This window comes from Miniopterus natalensis, chromosome 18 (assembly GCF_054644295.1).
Source record: "Miniopterus natalensis isolate mMinNat1 chromosome 18, mMinNat1.hap1, whole genome shotgun sequence".
NCBI classification, from domain to species: domain Eukaryota; kingdom Metazoa; phylum Chordata; class Mammalia; order Chiroptera; family Miniopteridae; genus Miniopterus; species Miniopterus natalensis.
Window position 1 is genome coordinate 14,555,436 of NC_142098.1, and position 27,486 is coordinate 14,582,921.

Below are 27,486 nucleotides of genomic sequence, written 5' to 3' on the forward strand. Positions count from 1 at the left end.
ACCTGCTCCTTGACCCCTGGCGGGAGTATCTGCATCCTCTGGGTTCCTGAGCTGAGGTAGTAACCCACTGAAAGGAGGCTTACTTCATGGAGAAAGCTGGTTCCCATCACATCCCCAAGGCAGGTCAACAGCCTCAGAAATGAAGGCGCCTGCCCTCTGTGAGCTCACAACCTGCTCACAAGCCACTGGGCGGTTATTATTACCCTCATTTTCCGAGAAGGCGCCCACGGCTCAGAGAGACCAAGCGACTTGCCCAAGGTCACACAGCTTAGCAGGCAGAGCAGGAATGGGGACTTGGATCTCCGGAGCCCGGCTCCAGCGGCTTTTCGAAGACACCCGCTATCTCCCTATTGTGACACTCAGGAATAAAACAGGTCCGACGCCCGGCTTTTACCTAAAACAATGCTCCACGCAAATCTGTGGGAACAAAAGCAACCAGAAATCCGCCCCGGGTTTTCCGCCCCTCCGGCCCCCGCGGCTCGATAGACACCGCGGGCCGTGGAGGGGCGGGACCAGGGCGGTCCCAACATGATCGACAGCACCTGGGGGGAGTGGCAGCGGCGGGGGTGAATCGAGATTGGGGACCCGAAACAATCACAGGCTTAGAAGGGGCAGCTCGAGCCAATCAGAGGGGGGGGGGCGGACCTCTCCCGCCGCGCTGTCGCGAGAGGCGGCCACCCCGCCCACTTCAGCTTCATCCCAGCGTCCGTCAGCAGGGAACACGGCCGCGCTCGCCTGGATCCGTCCGCGGCGCGGGGAGCCTGGACTCGAGGCCTCGCGAGTGCCGGCGCAGATCCCTCCGCCGTCCGCCCGCGCGCCGCGCCCCGCGTGTCCCTCCACCGCCGCTGCCGAGGCGCCCGCCCGCGGCCTCCGTCCTAGTAACGGCCGGCCACCACAAGCGCGGCGGCGTCGGCGGAATGGCCTGGGCGGCTCCGTCGGGGGGCGGCCCGCAGTGACAGACCCTGCGGCGCGGGGGGAGATGGGGGCGGCCGCCTCCCGGGCGACGACGACGACGACGACGAGGAGCAGCCCCCGCCGCCGCCGCGCACCGGCCGCCGCTGGGGACGGGCGCGGGCCAAGAGCCCGCCCGTGAGCGGGGGGCCCGAGGCCGCTCGCCGCCCCCGGCCGCCCCGGCCGCCCCGGGCCCCCCTAGCGCCCCGCGCGCGCCCGCCCGCCGGCCCCTGGCGGGGGTCTCACCCGTGCCGCGCGCCCCCGGTCCGGCCCGCGGCGCCCGCCCTCCTTCGCCCGGCCCCGCCGCGCCCCCCGCTCGCGCCCGCCGCGCCCCGCGCCCCCGGCCCCGGCCGGCGGCCTCCGGCCCCGGGCGGCGGCGCGGCACGGGCGGCAGCATGGTGGAGAAGCGTTGCCCGCTGCAGAGGGACGGCGTGTACCGTTGGTTCTCTGAGCTGCCGTCGCCGCAGCGCGTGGAATTCCTGTGCGGCCTGCTGGACCTGTGCATCCCGCTCGAGTTGCGCTTCCTCGGCTCGTGCCTCGAGGACCTGGCGCGCAAGGACTACCACTCGCTGCGCGACTCAGAGATCAAGGCCAACAACCCTGCCGACCTGGGCAGCCTCACCAACCTGACGGACGAGGTGGTGCGCAGCAAGCTGCTGGTGTCGCTGGCGCTGCTGGGCTCCGAGCAGCGCGAGGCGGCTGGCGTGCTCTACCGTACGCTCACGCACATCGACTCCATCATCCACAACTACGGGCTGCAGCTCAACGAGGGCCGCACGGGCGATGAGTTCCTGCTGCTCTTCACCATGGCCTCCAACCACCCGGCCTTCAGCTTCCACCAGAAGCAGGTGCTGCGCCAGGAGCTCACGCAGATTCAGAGCAGCCTGAGCGGCGGCGGCGGCGGCGGCAGCGGGGCCCACGGAGGCAAGAGCGCGCTGCCCACCTGCCCGTCCTGCCACAAGGTGCGTGCCCAAGCGGGAGGCGGGCCCGGCGCCCTCACCCGCTTCCCCAAACCCTACCCACACCCAAGCCTCCACTCCGAACAGAAAACTTCACTCGGTCCCCAAGCTTTCATTTGGGATCCCAACCCCCCCACCCGCACATCAGGCCTCAACTACAAACCCCCACCCGAACCCCAAACTCATACCTGCACCCCTAAACTTCCATCCTGTGCTCACAGCCTCCACCTTGCAACCCCAACCTCCCACCCCAAGCTTCCAGGCTGCATTTGTATCCCACACTCACCTCAAGCCTCTGCTCCCACCTCAGTCCGCAAGCCCCGCACCCCAAGATCCCTCGGCACCTCGCGCCCTTGGAGCTGTTGCACCGGTCTCGCCCGGGGTGGGTCAGGGAAGTCTAGGAGGGCCGCACTCCTGGCTCCCTTAGACGGACTGATAGCCCCAGGGAGAGGTCGCGGTTCCTTTGCGGTCCTTTCACTTCTTCGGTGGAAGCGCCGTAAGGCCTTTGTCCCCTTAATCCGCCTCTTGGACGACAGATAACAGTTTCACGCGTGTCGCCTTGATTTCTCCCAATCTGATGTTTATTACTAGAAAAGGAGGCCGTTAGGAGATGGAGATGAGAAGGCACTAGAACCTTCGCAGACATTCGCGGGTGTTATACAGCGCCCCAGGCCTGGGTGTCGATTTCCCCTAAGTGGGCAGGTGTCACCGCTGGAGAGGTCGGATGGGAGGATGGGATGGCGGCGTTTGCACATGTGTGTGAGCGCATGTATACATGTATTCGTGTGCTTGTGAATGCATGCATGTGTGTATAGTACTGATGAATGTGAGTGCATGTGAATATGTGTTGATACATGTGTGAATTTATGAATGTACAGGCATATCTGTGTTTATGTTTGTGTTTAGCAGAAGATAGCATGTGAAACAGTTATTTCTCAAGGCCCAGCTTCCTTTGTGGAAACAAATCCCAGGCTGACTTGGAGTCCAAGGGTATTGAGGGTGGCAGTCTCCTAAGGAATGCTAGGTTAAGTTAAAGATCTCCAGTCTCCAAATTAAACAGGAAGGGTATCGTGGTCATCCATTTAGAAATGTGAACTTTTGTCTGAATGTTTCAAGACTATAAACAAAGTGTTTGGGGCTCAACCTCAAACTTATTTTTAACAGTGCCTTGGGACCCAATGCCAAAATTGTGCTCCTAGAAAAAAATAATTTTCTTTGACCAGTGTGTTGTATTTAGATTACACACTGACTTTGGGAAGCAAGAGATCGCAGTCAGGACCAGTAGTGCTGTGTTTCTTTCTTTGACAGTCTCCAAGCTCTTTTAAGTTAAATGTTTGATGCTCTCTGGTTTGTTGCTGGTAATTTTAAGCTCTTTCAAACCTGGATTGTGGCTTTCCTTCTTTAATGTCTTCCTCTAAGAAGTGGTTGTGGTCCCTGCATTGGTTTTAATCTGTGTCCTATCTTTTTTGGTGACATTGACCTCTGAGACTGTGGTTTTCTTTTTAAGTGTGTGTTCAGATCCCATCCATGTTGTGCATTGGGCAGAAAAATGTTATTCCAGCTACAACAAAAGGAAAGCTGGGTCCCAGGGAATGTGGTGGTCTGTAGGGAGCTCAGTAAGCTTTGGGGTGCCAGTGGAATGTCACCAGTCATGGGATTTCAGTCCCCTAAAGTCAGCTTCATGTGCTATTAGTCTTCAGGTTAAATGCCACACACTGATAATGTCCATGGCTGATTCCAGTCTTGTTCAGCTCTTGAAGTGTATCTTTTGTGTGTGCAGATGCATCATTCACTTTATTAAAAGCAGAAGATAGTGGTCATTATTTTGGTGGGGCAGTAAGCTAAAAGCTAGAACAAAAATATCATTTATAAAGAGAGCCTTTCTGTCAAGCCAAAATCTCTTCGATGTGATGAAGGGGCTAATCTATCTCCCCACCCTCCCTACCCAAATGGGCACTGAATTGATCAACTGTGTGACCTTGGCCAGAGTCGTCCCTCCTCCCCTGTTGCCCTATTGGAAGGCAAGTTACCTGCCTCATGGACTTTTTTGGAGGGTCACATGACGTCACATGTGAAGTGCCCCGCAGATGTGCAGTGTGTCTGTCCTCTCTGGCTTTTTATAGAGGAATGCTAACTTGAGCAAGGCACATTTTTATAGAGTAAAATGTTTATGTCTCGGAGTGTTTTCTAAATTGATTTTTGGATAGTTATTTGGAGCTGACAGATTTTTTGTTCACCCTTGGGAAATTGGAGAATTCTACCTGACCCTTAATAATGAGGTTATAAGCCCTGGTCTGGTAGCTCAGTTGGCTAGAGTCATCCCGATAAGGCCAAGGTTGTGGGTTTGATCCCATTAAGGGCACATACAAGAATCAACCAGTGAATGCATAAATGAGTGGAACAACAAATCGGTGTTTCTCTCAAAAAAAAAAAGTCAAAAAATAAAATAAAATAATGGGGTTATGATGAGTAACCTTGGGGCCATTGCTTCCATATTTCCAAACAAATGGTATCTAGTTTTTTCTGTATCCCCTGTGCCGCTCCTAAACTAATTTCAGTCATATTCATTTAACTTCCTGTTCCTTTGCTGCTTTAAAGTTAATGCCTGACATTGATAAACCCTTCTGTTGCTTGGAGTAGGCAACTCAGATGAAATTTAGCTTTTAAGCATTTTGCTGCCTTCGTTTCTCTAAATCTAACATTTAGTGTAATCCTGAGAAAGCAGCCCCATTAAAGCTTTGTTTGTATTTCTTTTGTAAGCTGTTGTATTTTGTTTTAAACTCTGAGCCTAGAGACTTTGTGTTATCTTTTAGAGATAAAGGTGTTGACTGCTTCATTCTTTATCCTATTTAAAGTGGTACTTCTTTTAACTATATTTTCTGATATAGGCATTATTTACATTTGCTTTTTCAAACCCTTACTATGTTACTTTAAAATTCTTACTACTCTGAGGATTTGTAGAAGTTTAAAAGTATGAGGAATGTAAAATAAACATTGGTACTTTCAGAAAGAGAAGTATTCATAGCCGTGAGCTGATGCTTGATTGCAGTAGCTTTCCTTTATTCAGGGCTGCAAGGTACTGTAGGTGTGCTGTTCCTTAAGGCATGATGGGAAATGGTGATAGTGGTTGGTTTGGACTTACACTACCTTTGTCTTTCCATTTTATTTAAATATAGAGCCATAGTTTTGGAAAAAGTTTAGGTTTATCCTTTGCAGTCTTTTGTGTAAGTAATAATGTGGTGTGGTATATGCTTATTTTAAAAAATAACAGCTTTATTGAGATTTAACCTGAATAACATAAAATTTACCCCTTTAAAGTGTACAATTCATTGGTTTTCAGTACATTTAAAGAATTGTGCTCTCCCACCTTTGTATTTCAGAATCCTCGTGGTAGGGATCATACTGGAACTACTTCCTGAGATTTCTTTTTTAAGGGGGTGTTGAAACAATAATTTTAAAGTGCTCAGTGCAGAAGTGTGGTGGGTGGTAGTCTTCCTTTGGGTTTCTTACCCTTTCCCCAGCCATCCATTTTCACTCCCCTCTTTGTTGCTCGTAGAACCTTCCAGAGAGACTGTATTAACAGATAGATAGCTGGTGTCTTACTCCCCACATGGTCTGTCCCTTTCTCTTGGCAGTCTTTCCTCTTGAGCATCCCTATCATTCAGTAGAGCTTCATTCTAGCCTATGGTTGCCCTGTACGAAGGTGCCATTTAATTAGTTCCTATTGATGGACATTTTGTTCCCACCTTACCATTATGGACAACTCAGTGCCTTTAACGTATTATGTATGTGTCATCTACATACGACAGACAGCATGCATGGCCCTTCTCATTTCAGTAAGTGTATCTATAGCACGGAAACCTGAAAGTAGTATTGGTGGTGGGTCAGATGGTCTGTGCTTCTGTAATTACTTTAGATATTGCTGAGACCATCTACCTTTTGGAATTCCCACGCCAATGTGTGAGTGCCTGTTCCTGTGCCTTCAGCTAGTATGGAGAGTTAGTTAGCACCCCCGCCCCCTGCCCCAGATCTTTGCATTTGGTTGCATGAGAAACACATCTCAGTGTAGTGTGATTTTATTTTGCAGTCCTTGTCTGAATGAGGTTGAACATTTTTTCAAGTGAACCTTTCATTTGTTTTTGGCAAGCTCTCCATATCCATTGCCCATCTCTGTTGGGTTGTTGATCCTGTATTGTTTTTTAGGAGCTCTTTAAGTTTCAGGGAAATTGTCCTTTTGTATTTAGAAGTTGCAAATGTTTGTTTTCCGGTTGTTTTCCTTTTCGTTTGGACTTTACCAGGCAGTTTTTAATGTACCTATATATTGATCAGCCTTGTATGGCTTCTGGGCTTTGTGTCATCATCAGAAATGCATTCTACATTATGCATTGCACATACTATTATACATATGCATTATACATTATACAGACATTCCCTGTGGTTTCTTCTGGTACAGAACTTGTGCGATTTCTCATTTTACATTTAACAGATCCATCTGGAATTTATTATGGTGTAAGGTACAAAGCTAGTTTTATATTTTCCAGATGACAGCCCAGTTGCCTCAGTGCCATTTGTTGAATAATCCATCTTTTTCCTCCCAGATTGGAAATATCTTTTATCATTTGCTGCATTTCCCGTATATATTTGGGTTTGCTTCTGGACTGTATTCAGTTTCATTGAAGTTTTTATCTGGATGACTACTTCTTTGTCAGTTTCATTGGATACTTTTCAATTCTTACCTTTTTTATCTCTCATTTGTTCTGTGGGTTCCCCACACAGTGGAATTCCTAGGAGGGTGTTTTTTAAAAAACATGTATGGCTGCTGAGGTGCCTCCCCAGAATTCTGGTTTTAAGGAGTATGGGTGTGGCCTGGGCAGCCCTCTGAGAGCCTTCATTAGTCCTCTGGCACCACTGATTCTCCTGCTTCTCTCAGTATTTGTTTTCAGTTTTTCTGCTTTCCTACCCTTTTGATGATGGTATTCCTCAGAATTCTCTCCTTTTTCCTTTCTCTTTTTATTTTATAATTCATGACATTTTAAGCTGTGATTTTGCTAGCACCTCTCACTGGTGAATCCAAAACCTGTATGTCCAACTAGACCTGAGCTCCAGTTTGGAGGTTCCAGGTAGCTCAGTTTCTCTATCCCCATCCTCGACCACTCTGCCTGTGTCCTCCATGCCCCTGGAGAGAAGCCCACACCTTTCATAGATAGTTTGCCTGCCTTATCCATCCAACCAGCTTGTTTCTGAGTCCTAAACATCCTTATAGATTTGTTTTCTATCAACACGGCCACAGCCCAGGTCACTGTTCTCCCTGTCTGTCTGTCCTGCTCACTCTCTCCTTCAACCTGTCCTCACCACACTTAGGATGATGGTCACACATATGGCACACTTCTATGTAAGTGGACTTAGATTTTGGGTGATTTGCCAGGAAACCGGGGAATAGATAAAATTAGTCTTCAGGGAACAAGCACAACCCTAGCCTCATGTAACTCCACTCTCCCCTGAGTCAGGAATGCATGCTGGAATGCAAGTGAGTGATGAGCTCCTTTTAGAATTAAGCTGATGTCATTGTTGAAAGTCGACGAGGAAAAACTGCATAGCTGCTCTATTTCATTTTTTAATTAAACTATTCAGAAATGTTGGTACCTTAACAATTTTTTAGAAATAACTGCGATATACCCAACTTCTGACCTTGACCTGGGTCTAGTTGATTATAACACCTCCTAGTCTCCCTGACCTAGATCTAGCCTACTATAACAACTAGTCTCCCAGGCCCCACTCAGCCTCTAACAACAGTTCCCACTGTGTCACTGGAATGGTCTTGGTAAGATACCTATAGGATTCTTACTCTCCGGTGTACAGTTCTTAGTATGGTATTTTGTGGCCTTTGTGACCTATCCATTGCCCGTCTATACTCACCTCTGTCTGTACTTGCAGTTCTTCATATTCAGCATGTTCTCTCTTTCCCCTGAGCCTTTGCAGATGCTGTCCCTTCAGATGGGACCCCTAGTAGCTACCTGAGGCACTCCAGCCCCAACTTCTCCGCTCATACATACCAAGCCTTCTGTTGCTTCCTTCTGTCCTAGAACTTAGTATACTGTATTATAATAGATTTCTTTAAATCTTCATCACCAGACTTTGACTTACTGGAGGGCAGAGCTTGTCTTTTTCCTTCATTCTCAGAGCTCTAGTGGTCCCTGCCACCCAACAGGGCTGTGTCCTGAGCATCTGTGAACACCTGATGGGAGGAAGTTGTTGGTTATTTATGAGAGGCCATCCTAGTGAAAACATTTTTTTCCTCAGAGCTTTTTTCTATGGCCCTATTAGTAATACCTGTTATCAACTCTGGCTCTTCCTTAATTGCCTTTATCCAATGGCCATTTCTCTGATGCATTTCATAGCTTTAGATGCTAGTGAATTTTAACATGGTATTCTACTTTCTTATTTTTTAAAAGCTTTCTTTGGGAAAAATTCTCTGAACATGATAGTTTGGGTTTATATTACCCCATGACAAAACCAAGTTTTATGGACAAGTACACAGAGAGCTAGGGAAGGGCATATGGTCTTCTGATGCTTTGGTAGAATGTCTCCCTTACTATCCATGTGGATTAGGAGTAGTGTTTGTAGTTTTAAAAGTAAGACTATTTTGAATTAATTTCTTTAATGTTTACAAAGTTGTAAATCTTAGTAAGCCTAGATATTTTAGTTTGCTATAGAATGGCAATAAACTGAACAACTGTTAATCATCCCAATTAAAGTTTAGTTTATATTCTACACTTTAAACTGTGACATCAGATTAATTATAAGAAGGCAGCATTATAGAGCCATCTCCTAATTATTTGGGACTTATACATAAAAACTTCAGTAGATTTACTAGGAAAAATTATTACATTCTCAGGTTGCTTACTGATTTGCAGTCAAATAAAAACATGTATATGTAGGAGCGACTTCTAGAAATAGTAAAGTCTTGACTAGAAAAAATAACTTTGAGAAAGGAAGAAAATTAGTTTGTGGGGAAGAGAAGCAGTCCCTTTCTCTCTTGGGCATTGTAATAATATGTAAAAGCTTGGGAATAATGCTAGCTATAATAAAGTTAATAAAATTGACGGGTTACTTTGAATGTACCCAGTATTGAAGTTATGTGAGAAGCACTGTGGTGTGTGTACTCTACCTGGACACTGTTAAATATCAGAATACTAACCCAAACTTAAGTACTACCCATGGAAGGATGGATTCTTCTGACTCCAGCTTCCTGACAGAGTATGAGTACTGTTGCAAGGTGTGGTATTTCTGAGAACATTTACTTGTATGGGATTTTTTTTCTTTATTTTAAAGAATAGGTATGGGACTCATGAACCAGTGTACTATTAATATTTGTATTGGGGAGGCTAATTTACCAATCAAAATGATTTTTTTTCTTTCAGAATTAACAATAAAGATGAAGTAGAAAAGGGTAGTCAAAAAGGGGGAATGATGCCAGTGATAGGTAACATTTCAGATATTTACTATGTGCAAGGCACTGTTCTGAGTGCTTCGAATGTCTTTATCCAATCCTCATAACAACTCCGTGAGTGAGGTTCTATTTTTGTCCCCATTTTAGCAGTGACAGAACAGACGCAGAGAGGTTAAGTGTAAGTAATTTGCCAAAGGTGACATTTATAAGTGGCTATTTTTATTATGTGAAGCCAAAATTATGTTTAAAAATATTTGTCCTACGTCATCAGAAGTGAGAGGGAAAACCTGAAGAATATGAAATGAGAGGAAAAAGGGAGGCCTGAATTCTGTGTAACTTGTAGAAGTAGGAAGTGTGACGTCATTCACAGCTTTTGTTCTCACTGCCAGCGCCCAGCCACCACTGGGCATACTGCTCATTTCTTGTTTGCAGTCTACTCTCTTTATAACATAATTCCTCTGCATACCCCACACCCTCAATTACTCATTTCTGTGCGTTCCAATAACCTTTAATTGACAGTCCTTGGTACTAAGCTCTTTCTGTCTTTTTTTTTTTTTTAATTTGAAGTTAAAACAAATTTTGTGAAATACATATATTTTAAATGTGCCATTTGCGTTTTGGTAAATGCATAAACCTGCATTTACCAAACCACTGTCAAGATACAGGACATTACTGTTACCCCAGAAAATTGCTTCATGCCATTTTCTGATCAGTTCCCACTTTGACCGCCACCAACTCCCCTCTTCCCAACCCTATGCCTTTTTTCTGTGTTTTTCTTCTCTTCTTATTTTCCCACCATTGATTAGTTTTGCCTAGTCTAGAACTTCACTTAAGTGGAATCGTAGAATTTCATTTCAGCTGTTGGCTTGCCTTCTGCTTGCCTCATCTCTTGATGTACCACTTCCCCTAAAACATAAGAACCTCGCAGTTGTATTGTAACCATTTACCTTCTCTGTCCTTTCTGCTATGGTTCTCATATGTATTATTTCTACATATGCTGTAAACCCCACAGTGTATCATTTTTTTGCTTTAATATGAATGCAGTTTTTTAAAATAAAGGAGAAAAGATAGCCTTTTCTTTTACCCTCATATGTACCATTTCCAGTGCTTTTCATTCCTTACTGAAGACCCGGGTTGTTACCATATTCCTTCAGTCTGGAAACCTTTTCTTCAGCACTTTTTGGAGTGCAGGTGTGCTGGCAAGAAATTCTCTTTTCTTTTATTGAACAGTGTTTTGCTTTTGCCTTATCGTTAAAGGATCTTTTCACTGGATGTAGAATTCTGTGTTTTCCATTTTTTCTCGCAGCATTTGAAGAAGCTGCTGCACTGTCTTCTGGCCATCATTTGTTCTCCTCTCCCGCTGTACCCAGCATGCTCCTTTTCTCTGCGTCTTGGTATCGGAGCAGCCTGACTGTGAAGTGTTCAAGTGTTGTTGTTTTGTGTGTGTGTGTGTGTGTTTAATTTCCATTGAATTTATTGCGGTGACATTGGTCAACAAAGTCATATAAGTCTCAGGTGCACAGTTCCACAACATACCACCCTTATATTGCACTGTTTGCTCTCCATGCCAGGTTGAATCTCCTCCCATTGTCATTTATCCCCCTTTACCGAGTGTTGTTTTCTTGAATTTATCTTGTTAGATGTTCTCGGAACTTACTGGATTTGGTAAATTTGTCTGTTACAAAATTTGGGGAAATTTCAGCCATAATTTCTCCATAGTTTTTCTGTTTCAATATCGCTTTCCTTCTGGGACTCCAGCTGCACGTATACTAAACCTTTTGATATTACTCCACAGCTCCTGGAAGCTCGGTTCATTTTTTCCCTCAAATCTTTCTTTGTTTTTCAGATTGGATCCTTTCTGTTGATCTGCATTGAAATTGTCTCCTGTTAATTGCAAACTGCTCCTCCAGTGGATTTTTTTAGTTCAGAAATAGCATTTTTCATTTTAGAATTTTCATTTCTAAAAATGTTTACTATTTTAAGACTTTTTTAAAAGCAGTTTTAGGTTTACACAAAGATGAAACATTAAAATCACACAAATCCACAGTTTACATTTGAGTTCCCTCCTCATGTTGTACACTCTCTGGGTTTGGGCAGATGGGTAAGGACATGTACCCACCATTAGAGTATCACACAGAGCATTTTCACTGTCCTTAAAGTCCTCTGTGCTCTGCTTATCCATCCCACCCTTTCCCGAGACCCTCGGCAGTCAGCCATCTTTTTAGTGCCTCCAGTGTTGTCTTTTCCAGAATGTCACATAGTTGGAGTCGTACGGTGTGTAGCCTTTCACATTGGCTTCTCTCGCCTGTTAGTATGCATTTAAGGTTCCTCTGTGTGTTTTCGTGGCTTGGCAGCTCATTTCTTTTTATCACTGGTAATATTACATACAACTGAAAAATGTGTGCATTCTGGATGTGCACAGTTCATTATCCATTCACCCACTGAAGGACATCTTGGTTCCTTTCTAAATTTCCTTTTTTAAATTGTTTCCCTCCTATTTTTCTGGTTTGTACATCATGAGCATATTTTCCTTGGAGCTCTTGAGCCTCCTTGTAACAGCCACATAATACTTCTTCTGATTCTAGCATGTGACTCATTTTGTGCTTGGTCTCCTTTTTCTCTTTGTATGGGTCATGTTTTTATTTGTTTACACGTCAAGTAATTATGGATTGCTTCTTGGATTTTGTGAATGAGACATTGTAGAAACTCTGGATTTTGTTCTGTCCTCCTGAAGAGTATTGATGTTGTTTTGTTTGTTTAGCTGGCATTAAATATAGCTGGACTGGAACTCCAGGATTCTCTTCCCTGTGTTGATCAGCAGCTGCAGTCTGTTCAGTTTTTGGTCTTTGCATGACTTCTTGGAGCCTGCCCCAGGCAAGCCTATTTCAGGGCTCACTTGGAAATGTGGGCAGAATTTGAATGCAGAATTTGGTGTTCCCCTACCCAGGTGCTCTCCTTTCTGGGATTTCTCCCTCACTTTCCAGTCACTGTAGTCTACCAGAATTCTGATCTCTGGTTTTTCAAGTCAGTAAGATTGGGGTTCTGTCTGAGCTTCAGCTGTTCCTTTTTCTCATAGGGATCGGGCCTGCAGGATATGAAACTCACCTAGTGCAAATCTTTTTCCAAATGTAGACCCCCCTCTAGTTTCTGCCTGCTTTGGTTGTGTTCAGTTTATTTTTTTCATACTTTGTCCAGAGTTTATGGTTCTCTGCATGAAGATTGGTCTGACTATTTAACCACTGTTGGAAGTAGAATCACCTGCTTTTTATATCATCCAAGTGTTAGCATAAATATTGCACATGTGCTCTAGGAAGGATTAATTCTCTCTCGTGAAGTGTAGCTGTGGAGAGTTTTACACTAACTGTGACATTTGCCATTATAAAGATTAAGGTTCTGTGCAGAGGAGGAGAAACAAGCTGGCCCGGTGGTTTGAAATTAGAGGGTCGTTTGGAGAATGTGAGACAATGCTTTTAACCTTCTGGAACTTCTTAGGTGCTAAATAACAATGGAGAATCAGGTGCGCAGATGAACTTGTAGGACAAGTGTGAAAGGGCAGGTTTGGGCCCTCTTTTACTTGTAGTTGTGGAATTCATTTGCGCAAATACCATTTGCCTGTTGGATGCAGTCTGATTATGCTGAAGGAGGTTAGTCTTGGCCCCCAAAGTCTTTTCTTTCTCTTTATTCAAGTTGAGCCTTTTCTGGCCTGATCTTTCTGTGCATGGCTGGCCACAAAAGAGATTTGGTTTCTGACTCTGATCAGCTTTGCCTTGCTTGTAATAGGCATCCAGTCAAGACTCATTGAATGGAATTTGTAGCTCCTGTAGAAATAAAACCCAAGGGCCTGTTTCTGGACCTTTGATGCTTCCCACACATTTCTAGTTTATTTCAATGCCTGATCTTCCCCTCCTGGATCCCTAAATATTCTGCAACTGAATTTATATCATGGCTAGTACCCCACAGAGATCATGAAGCAACCATTTTAATGTGCTAACTGCTCTGAATTGTTCATCGCAGGCAGTTGAATGTAATACTGGGAACTAAAATGGTCTGTATGGCACAGTTTACTTACTATCATTAGACGTCGAGCCAGTTTCTCAAAGAAAATCCCAATATTTAAACATACTGTTGACCAAAATATGCACAATAAGAATACTGTGTATAGTGTGCACTTAATGTCAAAAGTCCTGGCGGTAAAAGTAACCTGCACGAATGCCTCATCTGCCGTCCTTTTGGATGTGACCTTCGCAGGATGAAATCCCACCTGAGGTTGCATGGTGAGGAGGAGCAACCGCAGCCTCTGCATCTGAACTTGTTTTTACTGTTAACCATTTTTGATACTACATGGTCACATAACTTAAGGTTTTCTCGAATGGGGAGGGACTGTCTGAATGTGTTGTTTTATATTCAAACACGGTGTTGCCTTCAGAGTTTAGGTTGGGTTGGTTGTTGTTCCCACATGGCTGTGCCTTTTAAACTTCTTTTAGAAAGTCCTTCCATATGTTCCCTTGCTGTCACTTGTGTCTTCTTACTGCTAATATTGTACCTTTTCCCAGCAACCATTGATTTCTTTAGGCTCCCCCTCCCCCCACCTTAAATGTGCTGCCTGTTATTTGCTCTGTTCCAGGAGAGTACCCCGAAGCCTGTTGGAATTGTGTTTAAATGAAGCCTTGAACGAGAGGCTGGGTAGTGTGGCTGTTCAGACAAAAACCTTTCTTGCTACACCCTGCTCCTCAGTTGTGTCACCAGCCTGGATAACTGTGTTTATTGAGCACCTGCTATGTGACAGGCTCTGTAAACTTTCCAGGGAGTAAACACTTTAATCCTGCAACAAATGTAGGAAGTTGGCTAAGATGCTGTTTTTAAGCCCATTTTATAGGTTTGCATAGCTTAGGAAGTATTGTCTTTAGTCAACTCAGGGCTTTTGCCCCAAATCCATGTTGTTCTGCACTGCAGTCTCCTGAGCAGTAATTCTGGACCCTTTCAGAGCTGTTTGTACCAGGGCACGACCCCCCCTCCCCAATTTTGGTTTAATTGGCCTGTTTTGGGGTTTCCTGGAACCTGAATTTCTAAAAGCTTCTCAGATGTGCACACTTAGGGCTGGGATCTCCTGGTAGAAGCGACGCTGTTCTGTAGGCTGCTTGTGGAAGAACTTGGCTTTATAGTCACATTGTTGGAGCTCATCTAGTTAAGTCCTTGGTACGTTTTGCTGAGATTTTTGAGCAGTAATCTTTTTTCTGTTTTCTTTTTTTAATGAGTAGAGCTCGAGGGTAGGAAATATTAAAAGGAATGTTTTCACATGGAAAACGGTTTTGGGTTGGCATTGGCTCTCACTGGGCCGAAGTCAGCAAAGAGCTTTCACTATTAAACTATCTATTTTCTTGCTCTGGTTTGTAGAGACACATAATTACTATTCTAATAAAATGCTTACAAATCACTCTTCTTTTTGATTTTATGTGTTTTTTCCCACTGAGTTAAAAGTGTTTAACAGCTGTTACTCTTTCCTGTGCAGAGACGGACTACTTGGGAAAAAAGTTGAAAATAAAGGACTGTCTGTAGACACTTTGGAGTTCATGTTCTTACCCGAGGGCACCTGGCCCTGTTGCCCCCTTGGCACTCAGAAGCTTCAACTATGAAGGTCTTTCTGCCCAGCTCTTCTTGCCTCGGGGTGCCACCCTTTCTGTTCCTGTGCCTGAAGGGCCCTTCCTGCAGGTCTTGGCTTGACTGGCTCCTTTTCCAGTTAGACCTCAACTCCCCTGTTGTTTCTGGACCACCAGGAACCATGCATGCCCCCCCCCTCCCATTTTCTTTGAGATTATTTGTTCTCCCATGAGGCCACCATCTCTCACATCTTGTGGTTGCTGCTCAGCACCTCCTGACAGCTTCTTAACAGTTCCCAGCTGGGAAGGGAGTTAGTAGACAGTTGTCGACAAGGTGAGCAGTTTTTTGAAATTCTACTAGTGCCATTCCTCAGAGAAAAATTGGAAAACAAAAATTGTTTAATCCCCAGCCATAATAAATACTATGGTGCGTTTTCTCTTTTTTCCCGGTGCCTGTTTGTGTGTATACACAATTGACATAATTAAAATTCTACCTTGTTTCAAAACAGACTCTCAGAAACGGAGACCAAAAGGGGTGATTACCACAGGGGAGGGGGTGTGCAGATGGATGAAAAAAGTGAAAGGGAATATAGTCAATAATGTTGTGGTAAGTGACATGATTTGCATCTTTGACAGATGATTACGAGCATTAGTGAGGTATAAAAATGTCAGATCACTATATTGTACACCTGAAACAAATATAATGTTGTATACCAGCTAAGCTTATAAAGTTTTTTAAAAAGTAAGTAAAAATAAATGACCCAGAAAAAAAAAATTCTACCATTTCACTTATCTAAGTATGAGCATTCCCCTGTCTTATGTTTCCTGAAATTATATTTAAAAGGCTGCATAATATTTAATCATGTGGATGTAAATTTATTTAAATATTAATCTTGCTGGGTATTTATGTTGTTCATGTTTATTTTTGTTCTTCTAAAGCTAAGATGATGATCCTTGCACACAAACCTTTTTATCACTGATTGTATTCTCAGTATAGATGCCTTCCAGCAGGATTAGTGGATCCAAAGGTACAGATGTAATGAAAGATTGTTACATGTGCCTAATTGCTGTCAGGACAATTACACCAATTTGCACTTGCTAGTCGGGGATGACATTGCTGCTCTCCTTTTAACATTTTATAAGCACTGACTCTTAAGACATTTTGTCTAACTAGTTCAAATAATCAAATCTTTAAACTATTGTGTGCTAGTTTTAGAATAGGTGATTACTTGTCATGGTAGAGGTATTTTTATTTTTTTAGTTAGTTTTTTTTTAGGGTTTTTTATTAGAGCAGAAGGGAGTGAGAAACATCGATGTGAGAGCAAAACATTGATCCTTTGCCTCCTGCATGCTCCCTATCTGGGATCACCCACAACCTGGACATGTGCCCTGGCCAGGAATCAAGCCGGCAGACTTTCTGTGCACAGGACGATACCCAGCCAATGGAGCCACACCAGCCAGGGCATGGTAGAGTCCATTTTTAAGTGGAGTTTCCATTTAGAAGGAAATGTACCCTCCCCCCCAACCCAGATTTCAGGGAAGGCGGTATGGAAACATGGCTGTGTGTAGCTCTCCTCTTCTTGGATTGAATCTGCACCAATTTATAAACCTCTGTAGCTATACGACTGCTCCCTACTGGCCAGATGACCTTGGAGAAATTCTTGATGAGTGTCAGTCCTTATTGTTAAAGTGAAGGTAATGATTACTGCAACCATCACATAGTGCATGCATATATAAGCATATTGGATAAATGGTCTAATAAGAACTATACAAAGTATGGTTATAATACTAGTATTTTTCATTATTTTATTCTACATGGCCTCTTACAAAGTGTTCACATCTTAGGCATTCAGTGTGCACCCTGCTTTTTAAACGTAACTCATATCTTAACAGTCTTTTCATGTCGCTGTCCCTTTTGTGTACAGCTGCCTAGTATTCCAAGCGTAGATGTGTCATTTCATTTAACTAGTCCCATATTAATGGCACTTAATTTTAAGTTTCCAATCTTTTGCTAGTACATGCATCTCTACCTTGTATAGATGTCATTTTGAATGTTAGGGTGTATCTGAGGGTAGATTTTGGAACTTCTAACTTCACGTGTGAGAGGAAGGCACACCATTGTCTTTTTGTAGGCATTCCCAAGAACCACTGCCTTGTTAACAAATGGGCTGTCTTGCTGCCTGCGTGCTACATCCCCTTCAATTTCTTTTATTATTGCTGATCATTCATTTAATTACAGCTCAGCTAAGACATTGAAACTTTGGGTTCTCAAGAGAGTAACGATTGCTTTACCAGGTTTTTCTTAAAACCTCTTCTACCTCATTTATATGTTGAACATTTGAGTGCGCAGCGCATGCCTTGCCCTCTGCTGGGCATTGTGAGGGCACATATGTAAAGGGTAAATTTTATGGTCCATCTTCAAGAACCTAGTGGGTAGGGAAAACAAATCTTCATCTACTTTCAGTTAGAGTTAAGCATTGCATTTGTTTTAGAGGGATTGTGTTGGGGGGATGAGATGACTAAGGAAGGCCTCCTTTAGACCTTTTCTGATTTGGGCTGGGTTTAGAGGGTTCTGGTTAGAAAGGAGGTTGCTTTTGTCTTAGAAGTCCTAAGGCTTATGGTAGAGAAAAGGAATTGGGTGAGGGTAGAGTTTCTCAACTTCAGCACTATTGAGGTTTTGATCAAATAATTCTTTGTTTGGGGGCCCGCCCAGTGCACTGTAGGATGTTTAGCAGCATCCATGACTTCCACCCACTAGATGCCAGTAGAGTCCCACCCCTAGTTACTACGAGCTCCAGACATGGTCGTATCCCCCTGTTGAGAACTGTGAGGTCACAAGCACTGTTAATTTCTGCCTATTTCATAATGGCAGCAAATGCTACATTTCTCTATTAGAAGCTAGCAGAATTATAACTGTGGCCTCTCGGAGTGTTAGGGTTAGTGGAAAATAAGACTTTGTAAGTATAATAAGGATAGAAACCTAGAGGAGTTCTAAAAATTAGGTAAACTGGTTCAAAAATACACTATTTCTCCCTCACCCCCAAATGAAAAACACCTGAACTCTAAAGTGACTGAGGATTTTCCTACCAGAGCTTTTTTTTTTTAATCCTCACTCGAGGATCTTTTTTTCCCCATTGATATTTTTAGAGAGAGTGGAAGGAGGGTGGGGAGAGAGAAACATAAACATGAGAGAGAGGCATGGATTGGTTGCCTCCTACAAGCTCCCCTTCTGAGGGCAGGGGATCAGACCTGTAACCCAGGTAGTGCCCTTGAGGAATTGAACCTGTGATCTTTTAGGCCACAGGTGGATGCTCTATATACTGAGCCACACCAGCCAGGACCTGGCTCATTTTAATAAGACAATTCTTACGTTAATACTATTCTGGTAAAAAGAGGAGGGCACTGATGGTTGGAGTGCTTTCGATATGGTGATCTCTTGACACTTTGGCCCAGAAGGGAACACCTGTTATCATCACTGTGCCCTGACCTGAGGGTGCCCTGGCAGATCCACTTGTCTGCTAGCCCAGTGTCCTCCCCCCTCAACAGCTTGCTGGCCAACCTTGCCATTGCCCTTACAATCTCAGAGGCATGGGGGAGATCACAGCTTTACTTCCACTAGACTCTAACTGGAAATGTAGCATTTGCTGCCATTATGAAAACAGGAAGAAACCCACAGTGGTTTTAACAGTGCTTGTGACTTGTCACCAGCAGAAAGCAGATGTTTTCATATTGCAGTGGATGAGGCAGTTTAAGATATCCTTGCCCTCGGTAGCAGGGTCAGTCCCTGGATGAGCACAGGAGGCAACCAATCTCTTGCATTGATGTTTCTCTCCCCCCTCCACTCTCTGAAAAAGCAATGAAAAAAATATCCTTGGGTGAGGATTTAAAAACTAAAAATAATATAAAAATAGAAAAAGGTCTTAACTGTTTTTAGTATAATTGGCTTTATTTGCAATCCTTTGTATTTTATGCGCTTACTACATATTTCTGGGAAGGGTCAGTACGCTTTGTCAGACAGCTACAGGTTTTTTGTTTTGTTTTCCACAAAGAAAGTTACCCCCCCCCCATGCCTACTGCCATTTTCAGAGCCATTCAGATGCCTGTTAGTGTGAAGTAGGACTTTTGGAGACTGAGGGCTCCAGCCAGCTTATCTATGTTTTGGGGTTCTTCAGTCCACTGCATGTTAGCATGTCCTGTTTGGATGACTTTGAATGAACTTTCGTGAAGTAGATTTTTAAAAAATATGTTTTTGTTGATTTTAGAGAGAAAAGGGAGGCTAGAAACATCATTGATCAGCTGCCCCCTGCACGCCCCTGTTCGGGATTGAACCCGCAACCCTTGCATGTGCCCTGACTGGGAATCGAATGAGTGACCTCTTGGTTCATGGGTCAGTGCTCAGCCACTGGGCCAGACCGGCAGGGCATGAAATAGATTTTTAATAATTAAAACTCTCTTCTGAAAACTGTGGTTCTGGTCCATGAATATTAAAGTGAATTTTAAACACAAAGCTTTAAAGTAGCCTGTGTATCATTAGGTCACTTTCATCAGATTCATGGACTGAGGAAAACCCTTAAAGAAAAGTGTAAACATCTGAGGGAGAGACATAGTGGGAGTCATGCTGTCCAGCATGTGTTCCTTCTCTAGGCTAATGGGTTATACGGTTTGTCATCATCTGCATACCTTACCCTTGGAAGGGATCTGTGAGTTCATCTGATCTAATTCTCTACACAGTACTGGATTCCTTTTTACATCCTGCCTAAAAAGAGGTGGTGAAGCTCTGGCCAGGTAGCTTATTGGTTAGAGTACTGTCCCAATATGCCAAGGTTGCGGTTTCGATCTCTGGTCAGGGCACATACAAGGATCAACCAATGAGAGCACAAATAAGTGGAACAACAAATCAGTGTGTCTCTCTCTGTTCCTCCCTCCCTTCCTCCCTCCCTCCCTCCCTCCCTCTCAAATCAACTTAAAAAAAAATTGTGGCCGTTCTGATCATGGTGAGCTTTATCTCGAAATACTCTCGCACCCCCTGGGAGACAATTAGAAATGCAGAATCTCAGGTCCCACCCCAGACCTTCTGAATCAGAACCTGCATTTTAACAAGATCTGGAGGCATTTTACACATTAAAGTTTGGAGGCAGAGGCCTAGTTTCTATTTAAACAGCTGTAACAGAGGGTTAGCTGTCTCAGAGCCAGGGTGCGAGCTGTGAGTCCAGGTGGTGGGACTTTATAGCCCATTACTGTCTACCTAGGTATGTGGCGAGTGTCAGACCAAAATCACTTTCCTGGCAGAACCACAGAATGGAGTGTGTGCCTCGTGACTACTAGCACACTTCAGAGTCAGATTTCATTCATGGCCTAAGCTTTGTCAGTCCTTTATTAGACCTGATGAGATACGCTGATGATTGTGTAGAACATAATTTAGATTACAGAAATTTTACTTTGCATGAAATAGAGTTTGTTTGTTTGTTTGTTTTTTGTTAGGTTCATCCTGAATTTCATTAAAACTTGGTAGATGTAGTCATATTTTACAGCTGTGTACTAAGTGCCTATTTTGTGCCAGGTACTGTTCAAAGTACAGAGGATACAGCAGTGCACAAAACACACAAAAAATCTCTGCCTCATCGAGCTTCAAGAAGTCTTGCTAAGAAGGTGACATTTGAGTGTAGATGTGATGGCAATGAGGGGCCATTCCAGGCAGAGGGCATAGCCAGGGCAAAGGCCTCCAGACAGAACCTGGCTGCTGAATTTCCCTTGGTGACTGCAGTGGGTTGAGCAGAGGGGAGAAGTAGGAGATGTCAGAGAGACAGCAGGAGCCAGGCCCTGTAGCTCATAGGAGAGCCTGGCTGAGAAGGTACAAAGAATGATTAGATGGTGCAGGGGCGCATACGGATTGTTCGAGTAGAAAGCAAGCAAGGAGCGTGCCTGAAAAAGGACTTTGAACTTAATGGAAAACATCCGTGAAGGTCCAGTGGAGCTCTGTCTTTGGAGAGCATTTTCTCATCGCCTTTCGCAGTAGCAGAAGGGGACATTTGGAACTGATCAAGTCTTCATTCTCATGCACATGAAGCTGATGACTGGAGGGAGCTCTACTGTGAGAGTGAGTCAGAGAGCATCTGAGTTGAAGGCGTAGGTCACATGGGCAAATTAACTTAACCAAAAATAACCCCCAAAACAGCATTTCTGGGAAATGCAAGTGAAGATAGCTTTCAATGTAAACAAAGGAGCAAAGTAAAGATAAGGGCTATGTGAGAAAGTGAACATTTGGAAAACTAAGAAGAAATGCTTTGGGGGAGAATACTGAGGAAAACAAATTTCCTTTCTAGTAATAATTTTAAAGTGTTCTTTCATGTATTTATGTCAGATGCAATGCATCCAATTTGATAGGGCAACTCAGAGGTTTTCGCCTTCTCTTTGTAGCATGACAATTGGACATACACCCTTTAGCTTTTCCTGTTAATCCACAGAAGGAGCTTCCTGTTCCCTATGGGTTTCCACTTGACTTTGTTGAGAATTGACAAGATAACGGGTACAGTCAAAAACCTGGACATGGGGCCATCAGTGATTTACACCCTGGCTGCAGTTAGAATCACGTGGGAGTTTAATGCATAAAACAAAAGAAAACCACAACCAGTGTCCCGGCCCCACTCTAGAAATTCTGATTTAATTGGGGTGTGTGGGACTTGGTGTTGGTGTATGTTCTTCCAGTGCCTCGGGGGTTCCTCATGTAGCCAAGGTTGAAAACCACCTTTTTAGTCCAACTCTCATTTCACAAGCTGTGTCCGGCCACAGCATTGATTGCATCGTGACTGTAGTGCATTCTCTGCCACTCACCCGTTGCCTCCCTCTCCCCTCCTCTCTGCAGTCTGAGAGTTGGGAGGCTGGTTTTCTCTTCGTGGCTGTTGGGGATATTTCAGGGTGGGCAAGCGGTATGTGTATAGAACCTAGTAGCAGTTATGTGTGTGTGAGCTCAGGGCAGGAGAGGTTTGTCACTAATCCAGACAACTTGGCTCTTCTTAGGACCAGGATTTAGAATTCCTTACCAGGGTAGCTAAGAGAAAAGTGGGTTCATATGAATCAGGCCCAATGGGAAGGAATCTGCTGTGGTTATGTTTATTATATAGTTATAAATGTCAACCATATTGTAATACTGTTGGAACTAAAAATCTTGCTTTTTGAGTAATTGCTTTACCAATAGTTCTATTATCGTCATAGGAAAGAAGTTCATTTCTGGAGTGCTCTGACCATGGATGATGAACGAACCTTAGCCAAACCTAAGGAAAACAGTTCAGTTTAGTTATTTAAGTGATGAAAAATTTTAACTGTTTGGATAGCTAACATATTGGTAATGTTATCAAAAGAATTGATTTTGGGGGGGAGTATTGGATTGGTGGGGTCACTTTGTGTTATATTAAATTCTAGATTACTAGACTTGCGGTGAGTTCCTTTTCTTGCTCAGTGTCTCGTGCGGTACAGGACCTGTCAGTCCTGTGTGGGCAGTGAGACTTGTCCGCACAAAGGAGGGAGGCCTCCCTGCTCCAGTGGCTTTGACAGAGGTGGGAGTAAGAGCTTATTGTGCACATGGCGTATGGTCTTACTGCAGTTGTCTTAACAGTTGGATGTCGCTCTGTGTTTCCTGTGGTAAATGCTAGCTCAGCCCTGCAGGGGTCCTGGCCATCTCCACCCTCTCTGCCTCTGCGCCTGCCTCTGGGCCCCTGCCTCCAGAGCTTTATCCGGGTGATGGGTCTGTGCTTGCAGTGCACTGACAGGTCCTTTTGACTAGCTCCCACCTACTCTGCAGGTAATGAAGTAAACTGGGAACAAAGGCCTGAGAGCTTGGGGGGGGTGGGGGGGGACACACGGTGGGGGGGACGGGACAACACGACACGTGTCTCAAGTGGAATCTGTATCTGAATGGGGATGGAAAGTCATGCTCCTTCCACCTTTATTATGTGTGTAGCATAGTGTTTCTTCACCTGTGAGCAAAGTCACGCCTCTTTTGATAAACTTTAAAATCTTAACTTTCCTCTATGAATCTTTGAAATTTTGATATACATTCAGTTGTGACTCTGAAGAACTTAAAGCATTGGTCATTTTTTTCTTCTAAATCCTACACATCATAAATATATTTCGGCTGTAAAACTTTCAAATACAAAATTGTTAAGGGGGAAATGAAAAGTTATTGCACCCTCCCCACCCCACCCAAGAAAGTCTCCTCCTTCCTCCCTTCCCCTCCCCCCCCCCCCCCCCCCCCCCCGCAGTTAAGGGTTTGCCATATCCTTCCAGGACCCTTTCCATTCATTTATACACAGACACACTCGCTTTAAACCAGAGAAGAGGAGGGGATGGAGTGATACTCCATGGCTTGTTTTTTAATCTTTCTGTATGTCAACAAGCTTATGGTGGTTTTATGACTGCCTAGTTTCATCTGTGGATGCACTGTCCTTGATTTACTGGGGTCTCTACTGGTAGCTGTTGAAGGTGTTTTTAGTTTTTTGCTATTATAAATGCTGCTGCAGTAAGCATCCCCCCACACACATCTTTTTCACGTGTAAGGACTTAGTTTGATGAATTCCTAGAAATGGAATTGTAATATAGTTTCAGAATATGCTTTTGTAAAATGTGCCCTCAACTAGATCCAGTTGTATTCCATCCTTTACTGTTGTTTTTAGAGCATTTTATGATTTATTCAACATTTGTAGCAAGGCAGTGTTAAGTTCTGCTGTGTAATTAATTTTATAGGCTCCATCTCACATATAGGCTTATAATTCATGACAGCTTGACTAACATAGTTTTATCCAGTCCCGTGAACCATGGACACAAGACATAAATTCATGTTTGCTTTAAGTTCTCTGGGCTGTTTTTAAATTTCAGTGATGAGTAGTAGATTGGTGAATTTTTTGTCTTTCACAGGAAGGGCTTACTATTACACTAGTAGTACATGTTTTAGAGAAAAATTTGAAACTGTAATAAACATAAATGACTTTTTTTGTTTAAATATATCTTTATTGATTTCAGAGAGAGGAGAGGGAGAGAGAGAGATAGAAACATCAATGATGAGAGAGTCACTGATCAAGTCCACAACCCAGGCATGTGCCCTGACTGGGAATCGAACCCTGATCTGGATCCTAGGTCGATGCTCAACCGCTGAGCCACGCCCAGCTGGGCTAAATGGCTTTTAAATAACAATGAAAACCATTCCATATGAACCAGTGGAAGAAAATAAGATGGTTATGTTTTTGTTACTTTAGGTCACTCCAAGAACCGAGACCCCTGTCACCAGTGTCAGTAATAGTTTGGAGAATGCACTACGTACGTCAGCACATTCCACTGAGGAGTCGCTGCCCAAGAGGACTGTGGGAAAACACTCCAAAGGTGAGTCTGTCCATTTGCAGGGCTGAAGGGAAGGAGTTGTACTAGAGTGTAGAGGGGAGATCTTGGGATGATATTTGTTTACATGCTTTCAGATCTTTCATAAACACTAGTCGTAAGAAGATGTATTATTTTTCTAAATTCTGTAAGTAATACATGAATGTGTCTTGGCTTTAAAAATCTCAAATGTTGATGTTTATTAAGGGGGTGGAAATGAAAGTTGTTACACCCTCCTCCCCATCCCACACCAAAATAACTAAATTCTAGAGCAGCACTATCCTGAAGAACTTTCTACAGTCATGGAATGGTCTGTATTTGCACTAACTTGGTCGCCACCAGCCACATTTGCATTTTGAGCACTTTTGAAACGTGACTTATGCAACTAAGGACCTGAAATTTTATTTATTTTTCATTGCAATTGCAATTGCAGTAGCTCAGTGTGGACCATGGTTGCGATGTTGGGCAGTGCAGCTCTGGACTTGATGGAGTGCATGTTTCAGACGAAGCTGTGAGTTCCTTGGTTCCACTATGCCTGACTTCTGCAGCCAGCTGGACAGTCACAGAGTCAGTATGCAGTATAGTTGGTGAGCTGTTTGGAGGTGTGGGAGACTTTCCCAGGATAGTGAAGGTGATGTGTAGGACTAGATGGCTTGACAGTTGAACCCTAACTCTACAGAGTCGTTGGAAGGGCCAGGATGACCCTGACTTGGATGATGGTCATCGTGAGGCCCCAAGGCATTTGCTCCCTCACTCAGCTGGCCTTCCATCCTTCCCCCTTTTGTTTGTGTCTCGTCTAGAACTAAGCTGCCCTAAGGTGGGAGCCATACCTGCTTGTTTTGTGTTTTCCTTCTCTGTCTCCCTCCTGTCTCGGTCACAGTGCTTTGCACCTCACAGATACTTAGTAAGCACTTTGTTTTCTAAATACAGCTCCATTTTGACAAAGTCATAGTGAGCCACTAGTCCCTTACTTGGGTCATACACTGGATATGTCTGTGTTGTAATGTCTGTGCCTGTGTTTATGTATACGTGACCACGACATGGTATTAAAACAGTAAATCCTTATAGCAGCCCTGGGAGCACAGTCAGCTTGTTTTATGTACTTTGCCCCAGGGACTGTCATTCTCAGGATGGGTAGTTGTCACTCAGTCACACAGGCACTTTCTCTCCCTAAAATTGCTCTTGTCCTTTTTCCTTCTGTGTGTTTTCCAGGGAGCAGTACCAGGTGGGGTGTTGCTCCCTTCATCAGCAGACTGTCCAGCATAGAACCAGTGCCTTGCACCCTCCTGATCTGAAGGGCTGGCCTCTTCTGCAGTGTTTTTTCCTCGAGACGTAATTATCAAGAACCCCCTCACTCCTTTTTGAAAATATAATTGCCAAATATGTGTCTGTTATCTCTCTTACTCTTCTTGTCTGTATGTGTTGGTGCCCAGAGAGACAGTGAACCAGCTTTAGCATCGCCTGTGCCACAACATCATTAATTATCTGTAGTATCCTCCATTCATTGGCCATAGGTAATAATAGTTTCTTCCATCTAGGAAATGGCAAGCAAGTTAACTTGGTTTTATTAGCCACACTTCTTGTAATACCCTGTTAGGCCGAGGTTATTGCTCTTCTGGAAGTCTAAGTCACTCTAAGTAATATTATAAAGTTTCCTCATTGTCTTTTCTGTAACCCATATGTGTTTTGGTTTGTGTCTGCTTATTTGGAAGTCTTCACTGATACAATTTAACTTATAAAGAGTTCAGACTTTTCCAGTTCTTTTGTATGGAAGCTCAGGGAATAGCAGTAAGGGCAATCTGAAACCCTGCCTGCTCTGGTCAGGTCGTGTTCCACGCTTATTACATAGACTAACCCACATAATTTTCTAAAGAGCTCTGGGGGGGCTCAGTTTTACCTATTTAATTCTAACTTCAATCCCATGAAGAGATTATTGGCCCGTTTTACAGATGGAACAACTGAGTCACAGATAAGTTACATTCCCAGGGTAAGCTGGGGTTCCAACCCAGAGCTAATGCTCTTACCCCTTATGTTAGACTGAAGAGAACAGAAAACGAAAATCAAGGTGGCGGTGCTTAAAAGGACACATTAAAAAGTGAGTGTTACCCTTTTTGCTATACTGTTTATTGTGCATATTTTCAGGAACGGGCATAGAGAGAGCAGTGTGGTAGCTGTCTACGTCTGGCTTCAGCAGTGGGTAATCAGCTGCGTGTCCTTTAGGGCCTTGACTTACGCAGGATGGGTGTGCAGGACTGTTGTACACACTGGGGGAGCAAGTCTCCCTCAGCGCAATCACTCGTATTAAAACTTAGGGAGATGGTTATAATGTACAAGGTGAGGTGGAAATTACTTTTAAAAATAAGTGAAAGAACTTGTGTAACTTTGTTCTCTGGACTTCAAGTGTTATTTTAAAAAATTTTCCATTTGTGAGACAGTGAAAGAGAGTTTCATTGAACTTAAACTGCAGATCATTTACCAGAAGTTCTAAAACTTTGGTTTCAGGACCCCTTTATATTCTTAAAATTGATTCCAAAAAGCTTGTTTGTGTCGGTTATACCTATAGATATTTAGCATATTATAGATTAAAACTGAGTTTTTTTTAAGCTAAAGAAATGCTTTTGGTTGTATGCTGCTGAGGTTTTTGTTTGTTGTGCAACCTCATTTTAACTTAAAGACTAAACCCAAAAGTTGTGTACTTTTGGTAAAACAAAATCCAACCCAGAGAACTAGAACATGAATTCTAATCAGACAAGAATTATAATAAAATCTAAATTCTAAAATACCGGTAGTGTATTAGTTTTCTTGAGTTGTATTGGGAATTCTGATGTGCATTTGGAATTGAGAAGCCTTGATCATTTTTTTATATATATATTTTATTGATTTCAGACGGAGAGAGAGAGATAGATCAGTGATGAGAGTCATTGATCGGCTGCCTCCTTCACGCCCCTGACTGAATGCGAAGCCTGCAACCCGGGCATGTGCCCTGACGGGGAATTGAAAAGCAGTCTCCTGGATCCTAAGTCGACACTCAACTGCTGAGCCACGCCAGCCGGGCAAGACTTGATCGCTTTAATTTTTCTATTAGCTCTTTATTCAACATTTTGTCATGAAGACTTTCAAACATATAGTAAAGTTAAAGAATTTTACAGTGAATAGCTACCAC

General features: G+C 43.7%; 1 protein-coding gene across 1 annotated transcript in view; it reads left to right on the forward strand.

The window, feature by feature from the left end:
* Positions 1-1,328: 1,328 nt before the first annotated feature.
* ZCCHC14 (zinc finger CCHC-type containing 14) overlaps positions 1,329-27,486 on the forward strand; it is a 57,567-nt gene continuing 31,409 nt past the window's right edge. Inside the window, exons 1-2 of the mRNA XM_016197279.2 lie at positions 1,329-1,913; positions 24,206-24,329. Of these exons, the coding sequence (XP_016052765.2) occupies positions 1,347-1,913; positions 24,206-24,329 (691 nt within the window). The 5' untranslated portion in view covers positions 1,329-1,346. The remainder of the gene's footprint in view (positions 1,914-24,205; positions 24,330-27,486) is intronic.